At 51.8% G+C, this 7,500-nt stretch overlaps 1 protein-coding gene across 1 annotated transcript in view; it reads right to left on the bottom strand.

The window, feature by feature from the left end:
* Nucleotides 1-7,500, bottom strand: part of plxnd1 (plexin D1) — a gene marked incomplete at its 5' end in the record, with an annotated part of 51,822 nt that overhangs the window by 20,688 nt on the left and 23,634 nt on the right. The window contains one exon of the mRNA XM_084333610.1: nt 7,410-7,493. Within this exon, the coding sequence (XP_084189736.1) occupies nt 7,410-7,493 (84 nt within the window). The remainder of the gene's footprint in view (nt 1-7,409; nt 7,494-7,500) is intronic.

Here is a 7,500-nt window from a genome sequence, read left to right as displayed (position 1 = left end):
GTAACTAACGGGGCAGTAACGGGGCAGTAACTAACGGGGCAGTAACGGGGCAGTAACGGGGCAGTAACTAACGGGGCAGTAACGGGGCAGTAACTAACAGGGCAGTAACGGGGCAGTAACTAACGGGGCAGTAACGGGGCAGTAACTAACAGGGCAGTAACTAACAGGGCAGTAACGGGGCAGTAACTAACGGGGCAGTAACAGGGCAGTAACTAACAGGGCAGTAACTAACAGGGCAGTAACTAACGGGGCAGTAACTAACAGGGCAGTAACTAACGGGGCAGTAACTAACGGGGCAGTAACTAACAGGGCAGTAACGGGGCAGTAACTAACAGGGCAGTAACGGGGCAGTAACTAACGGGGCAGTAACGGGGCAGTAACTAACAGGGCAGTAACGGGGCAGTAACTAACGGGGCAGTAACGGGGCAGTAACTAACGGGGCAGTAACTAACAGGGCAGTAACTAACGGGGCAGTAACTAACAGGGCAGTAACTAACAGGGCAGTAACGGGGCAGTAACTAACGGGGCAGTAACTAACGGGGCAGTAACTAACGGGGCAGTAACTAACGGGGCAGTAACTAACGGGGCAGTAACTAACAGGGCAGTAACTAACGGGGCAGTAACTAACAGGGCAGTAACGGGGCAGTAACTAACAGGGCAGTAACTAACGGGGCAGTAACTAACAGGGCAGTAACTAACAGGGCAGTAACTAACAGGGCAGTAACTAACAGGGCAGTAACTAACGGGGCAGTAACTAACAGGGCAGTAACTAACGGGGCAGTAACTAACGGGGCAGTAACTAACAGGGCAGTAACGGGGCAGTAACGGGGCAGTAACTAACAGGGCAGTAACTAACAGGGCAGTAACGGGGCAGTAACTAACGGGGCAGTAACTAACAGGGCAGTAACGGGGCAGTAACTAACGGGGCAGTAACTAACAGGGCAGTAACGGGGCAGTAACTAACGGGGCAGTAACTAACGGGGCAGTAACGGGGCAGTAACTAACGGGGCAGTAACTAACGGGGCAGTAACTAACAGGGCAGTAACGGGGCAGTAACTAACGGGGCAGTAACTAACAGGGCAGTAACTAACAGGGCAGTAACGGGGCAGTAACTAACAGGGCAGTAACTAACAGGGCAGTAACTAACGGGGCAGTAACTAACGGGGCAGTAACTAACAGGGCAGTAACTAACGGGGCAGTAACGGGGCAGTAACTAACGGGGCAGTAACTAACGGGGCAGTAACTAACAGGGCCGTAACGGGGCAGTAACTAACGGGGCAGTAACTAACAGGGCAGTAACTAACAGGGCAGTAACAGGGCAGTAACGGGGCAGTAACTAACAGGGCAGTAACTAACGGGGCAGTAACGGGGCAGTAACTAACGGGGCAGTAACTAACAGGGCAGTAACGGGGCAGTAACTAACAGGGCAGTAACGGGGCAGTAACTAACGGGGCAGTAACTAACGGGGCAGTAACTAACAGGGCAGTAACAGGGCAGTAACTAACAGGGCAGTAACGGGGCAGTAACTAACGGGACAGTAACTAACAGGGCAGTAACGGGGCAGTAACTAACAGGGCAGTAACTAACAGGGCAGTAACGGGGCAGTAACTAACGGGGCAGTAACTAACGGGGCAGTAACGGGGCAGTAACTAACAGGGCAGTAACGGGGCAGTAACTAACGGGGCAGTAACTAACGGGGCAGTAACTAACGGGGCAGTAACTAACGGGGCAGTAACTAACAGGGCAGTAACGGGGCAGTAACTAACGGGGCAGTAACTAACGGGGCAGTAACTAACAGGGCAGTAACGGGGCAGTAACTAACGGGGCAGTAACGGGGCAGTAACTAACGGGGCAGTAACTAACGGGGCAGTAACTAACAGGGCAGTAACTAACAGGGCAGTAACGGGGCAGTAACTAACAGGGCAGTAACTAACAGGGCAGTAACTAACGGGGCAGTAACTAACGGGGCAGTAACTAACAGGGCAGTAACTAACGGGGCAGTAACGGGGCAGTAACTAACGGGGCAGTAACTAACGGGGCAGTAACTAACAGGGCCGTAACGGGGCAGTAACTAACGGGGCAGTAACTAACAGGGCAGTAACTAACAGGGCAGTAACAGGGCAGTAACGGGGCAGTAACTAACGGGGCAGTAACTAACGGGGCAGTAACTAACGGGGCAGTAACGGGGCAGTAACTAACGGGGCAGTAACTAACAGGGCAGTAACTAACAGGGCAGTAACAGGGCAGTAACGGGGCAGTAACTAACAGGGCAGTAACTAACGGGGCAGTAACGGGGCAGTAACTAACGGGGCAGTAACTAACAGGGCAGTAACGGGGCAGTAACTAACAGGGCAGTAACGGGGCAGTAACTAACGGGGCAGTAACTAACGGGGCAGTAACTAACAGGGCAGTAACGGGGCAGTAACTAACAGGGCAGTAACTAACAGGGCAGTAACGGGGCAGTAACTAACGGGGCAGTAACTAACGGGGCAGTAACTAACAGGGCAGTAACGGGGCAGTAACTAACGGGGCAGTAACTAACGGGGCAGTAACTAACGGGGCAGTAACTAACGGGGCAGTAACTAACAGGGCAGTAACGGGGCAGTAACTAACGGGGCAGTAACTAACGGGGCAGTAACTAACAGGGCAGTAACGGGGCAGTAACTAACGGGGCAGTAACGGGGCAGTAACTAACGGGGCAGTAACTAACGGGGCAGTAACGGGGCAGTAACTAACGGGGCAGTAACTAACGGGGCAGTAACGGGGCAGTAACTAACGGGGCAGTAACTAACAGGGCAGTAACGGGGCAGTAACTAACGGGGCAGTAACTAACAGGGCAGTAACGGGGCAGTAACGGGGCAGTAACTAACGGGGCAGTAACTAACAGGGCAGTAACGGGGCAGTAACGGGGCAGTAACTAACGGGGCAGTAACTAACGGGGCAGTAACTAACAGGGCAGTAACTAGCGGGGCAGTAACTAACGGGGCAGTAACTAACGGGGCAGTAACGGGGCAGTAACTAACGGGGCAGTAACTAACGGGGCAGTAACGGGGCAGTAACTAACGGGGCAGTAACGGGGCAGTAACTAACGGGGCAGTAACTAACAGGGCAGTAACTAACGGGGCAGTAACGGGGCAGTAACTAACAGGGCAGTAACTAACGGGGCAGTAACGGGGCAGTAACTAACAGGGCAGTAACTAACAGGGCAGTAACGGGGCAGTAACTAACGGGGCAGTAACTAACAGGGCAGTAACGGGGCAGTAACTAACAGGGCAGTAACGGGGCAGTAACTAACGGGGCAGTAACTAACAGGGCAGTAACGGGGCAGTAACTAACGGGGCAGTAACTAACAGGGCAGTAACGGGGCAGTAACTAACGGGGCAGTAACGGGGCAGTAACTAACGGGGCAGTAACTAACGGGGCAGTAACTAACAGGGCAGTAACGGGGCAGTAACTAACAGGGCAGTAACTAACAGGGCAGTAACTAACAGGGCAGTAACGGGGCAGTAACTAACGGGGCAGTAACTAACAGGGCAGTAACTAACAGGGCAGTAACTAACAGGGCAGTAACTAACAGGGCAGTAACTAACAGGGCAGTAACTAACGGGACAATAACAGGGCAGTAACTAACGGGGCAGTAACTAACAGGGCAGTAACTAACGGGGCAGTAACTAACAGGGCAGTAACAGGGCAGTAACTAACGGGGCAGTAACTAACAGGGCAGTAACTAACGGGGCAGTAACTAACGGGGCAGTAACTAACGGGGCAGTAACTAACAGGGCAGTAATGGGGCAGTAACTAACGGGGCAGTAACTAACAGGGCAGTAACGGGGCAGTAACTAACAGGGCAGTAACGGGGCAGTAACTAACGGGGCAGTAACTAACAGGGCAGTAACGGGGCAGTAACTAACGGGGCAGTAACTAACAGGGCAGTAACTAACAGGGCAGTAACGGGGCAGTAACTAACGGGGCAGTAACTAACGGGGCAGTAACTAACAGGGCAGTAACTAACAGGGCAGTAACGGGGCAGTAACTAACGGGGCAGTAACTAACAGGGCAGTAACGGGGCAGTAACTAACGGGGCAGTAACTAACGGGGCAGTAACTAACGGGGCAGTAACTAACAGGGCAGTAACGGGGCAGTAACTAACGGGGCAGTAACTAACGGGGCAGTAACTAACGGGGCAGTAACGGGGCAGTAACTAACAGGGCAGTAACGGGGCAGTAACTAACAGGGCAGTAACTAACAGGGCAGTAACTAACAGGGCAGTAACGGGGCAGTAACTAACGGGGCAGTAACTAACAGGGCAGTAACTAACAGGGCAGTAACTAACAGGCAGTAACTAACAGGGGCAGTAACTAACAGGGCAGTAACTAACAGGGCAGTAACTAACAGGGCAGTAACTAACAGGGCAGTAACTAACAGGGCAGTAACTAACAGGGCAGTAACTAACGGGACAATAACAGGGCAGTAACTAACGGGGCAGTAACTAACAGGGCAATAACAGGGCAGTAACTAACGGGGCAGTAACTAACAGGGCAGTAACTAACGGGGCAGTAACTAACAGGGCAGTAACTAACAGGGCAGTAACTAACAGGGCAGTAACTAACAGGGCAGTAACTAACAGGGCAGTAACTAACAGGGCAGTAACTAACGGGGCAGTAACTAACAGGGCAGTAACTAACAGGGCAGTAACAGGGCAGTAACAGGGCAGTAACTAACAGGGCAGTAACGGGGCAGTAACTAACAGGGCAGTAACTAACAGGGCAGTAACTAACAGGGCAGTAACTAACAGGGCAGTAACTAACGGGGCAGTAACTAACAGGGCAGTAACTAACAGGGCAGTAACTAACGGGGCAGTAACTAACGGGGCAGTAACTAACAGGGCAGTAACTAACAGGGCAGTAACTAACAGGGCAGTAACGGGGCAGTAACTAACAGGGCGGTAACTAACAGGGCAGTAACGGGGCAGTAACAGGGCAGTAACTAACAGGGCAGTAACTAACAGGGCAGTAACTAACAGGGCAGTAACTAACAGGGCGGTAACTAACAGGGCAGTAACTAACAGGGCGGTAACTAACAGGGCAGTAACTAACGGGGCAGTAACTAACAGGGCAGTAACGGGGCAGTAACAGGGCAGTAACTAACAGGGCAGTAACTAACAGGGCAGTAACTAACAGGGCAGTAACTAACAGGGCAGTAACGGGGCAGTATCCTATGACTTAAGGATAAAAATCAACATGTGGCGGAGGCGACCATGCAAGGTGCCGACCTGCTCATCGAGCACTTACGGCACACGCACACGCGTGGCCAGGCACACCGAGTCTGACTTCAGAGCGGGCGAAAGTGCACGGAGGAAGAAGGCACATTTACATTGGAACAGCTGTAAATGCCTCGTCTATATGCGAAGTCAGTCCCTGTTTGAAGATTTAAAAAAGATTTCCAGTTCCAGTGTTCTATTGTCCATTTTGCATGTATGTTATTATATAATTAATTAGAATGTTAGAATTCATTTTTAGAATGATGATCAGTGTGACTGTACTCCTGAAAGAGTATAGTAATATGGTTTATTTGTATTGGGAAAGATACAGACACATTAGCTGGTTGAACAACATCTATATGTGTGTTAATAATGCAGATATTGAGTGTATTTCTGTGAAAATGCGCGTGGCGCACGCCTCTGAATCCAACCAAAGCGAAAAAACGATCGCTTCCAGCCCGCGAGTCGCGCGCCCGCTTGCGGCCGGTGGGCACAGCTACGTCCGTTAATATGGGAGCGAAAGTGAAGCGCTGGTCGCCCGCCTGCCTTCGCGCGCGACTGGTGTGTCAGGGCTGTCAGTGTCTTGCTCAAGGATGCATCGACACGCTGCCCGGGAGTGTGTGTGTGTGTGTGTGTGTGTGTGTGTGTGTGTGTGTGTGTGTGTGTGTGTGTGTGTGTGTGTGTGTGTGTGTGTGTGTGTGGCATGTGTGTGTGGCATGTATGTGTGGCATGTGTGTGTGGCATGTATGTGTGGCATGTATGTGTGGCATGTATGTGTGGCATGTGTGTGTGGCATGTGTGTGTGGCATGTGTGTGTGGCATGTATGTGTGGCATGTATGTGTGGCATGTGTGTGTGGCATGTGTGTGTGGCATGTGTGTGTGGCATGTATGTGTGGCATGTGTGTGTGGCATGTGTGTGTGGCATGTGTGTGTGGCATGTGTGTGTGGCATGTGTGTGTGGCATGTATGTGTGGCATGTATGTGTGGCATGTGTGTGTGGCATGTGTGTGTGGCATGTATGTGTGGCATGTGTGTGTGGCATGTATGTGTGGCATGTGTGTGTGGCATGTATGTGTGGCATGTATGTGTGGCATGTATGTGTGGCATGTATGTGTGGCATGTGTGTGTGGCATGTATGTGTGGCATGTATGTGTGGCATGTGTGTGTGGCATGTGTGTGTGGCATGTGTGTGTGGCATGTGTGTGTGGCATGTATGTGTGGCATGTGTGTGTGGCATGTGTGTGGCATGTGTGTGTGGCATGTATGTGTGGCATGTGTGTGTGGCATGTATGTGTGGCATGTGTGTGTGGCATGTGTGTGTGGCATGTATGTGTGGCATGTGTGTGTGGCATGTGTGTGTGGCATGTGTGTGTGGCATGTGTGTGTGGCATGTGTGTGTGGCATGTGTGTGTGGCATGTATGTGTGGCATGTGTGTGTGGCATGTGTGTGTGGCATGTATGTGTGGCATGTGTGTGTGGCATGTATGTGTGGCATGTATGTGTGGCATGTATGTGTGGCATGTGTGTGTGGCATGTATGTGTGGCATGTGTGTGTGGCATGTGTGTGTGGCATGTGTGTGTGGCATGTATGTGTGGCATGTGTGTGTGGCATGTGTGTGTGGCATGTATGTGTGGCATATGTGTGTGGCATGTATGTGTGGCATGTGTGTGTGGCATGTATGTGTGGCATGTGTGTGTGGCATGTGTGTGTGGCATGTATGTGTGGCATGTGTGTGTGGCATGTGTGTGTGGCATGTGTGTGTGGCATGTATGTGTGGCACTGTGGCATGTATGTGTGGCATGTATGTGTGGCATGTATGTGTGGCATGTGTGTGTGGCATGTATGTGTGGCATGTGTGTGTGGCATGTATGTGTGGCATGTGTGTGTGGCATGTATGTGTGGCATGTGTGTGTGGCATGTATGTGTGACATGTATGTGTGGCATGTATGTGTGGCATGTGTGTGTGGCATGTGTGTGTGGCATGTATGTGTGGCATGTATGTGTGGCATGTGTGTGTGGCATGTGTGTGTGGCATGTATGTGTGGCATGTGTGTGTGTGTGTGTGTGTGTGTGTGGCATGTGTGTGTGTGTGTGTGGCATGTGTGTGGCTCCTCCCCTGCACGCAGGTGTTGCTGTGTGAGCCTCACCTTGCCGAGCTGCAGGTCGGAGATGGAGCAGGCGTCGATGAAAGCCTGAGCGATGACAGACAGACAGGCGTCCATGTGGTCCGTCTTGTCG

The sequence above is a fragment of the Notolepis coatsorum genome, assembly GCF_963971535.1.
Source record: "Notolepis coatsorum genome assembly, chromosome: 17".
Classification (NCBI taxonomy): Eukaryota; Metazoa; Chordata; class Actinopteri; order Aulopiformes; family Paralepididae; genus Notolepis; species Notolepis coatsorum.
This window is presented reverse-complemented; position numbering and strand designations above follow the sequence as displayed.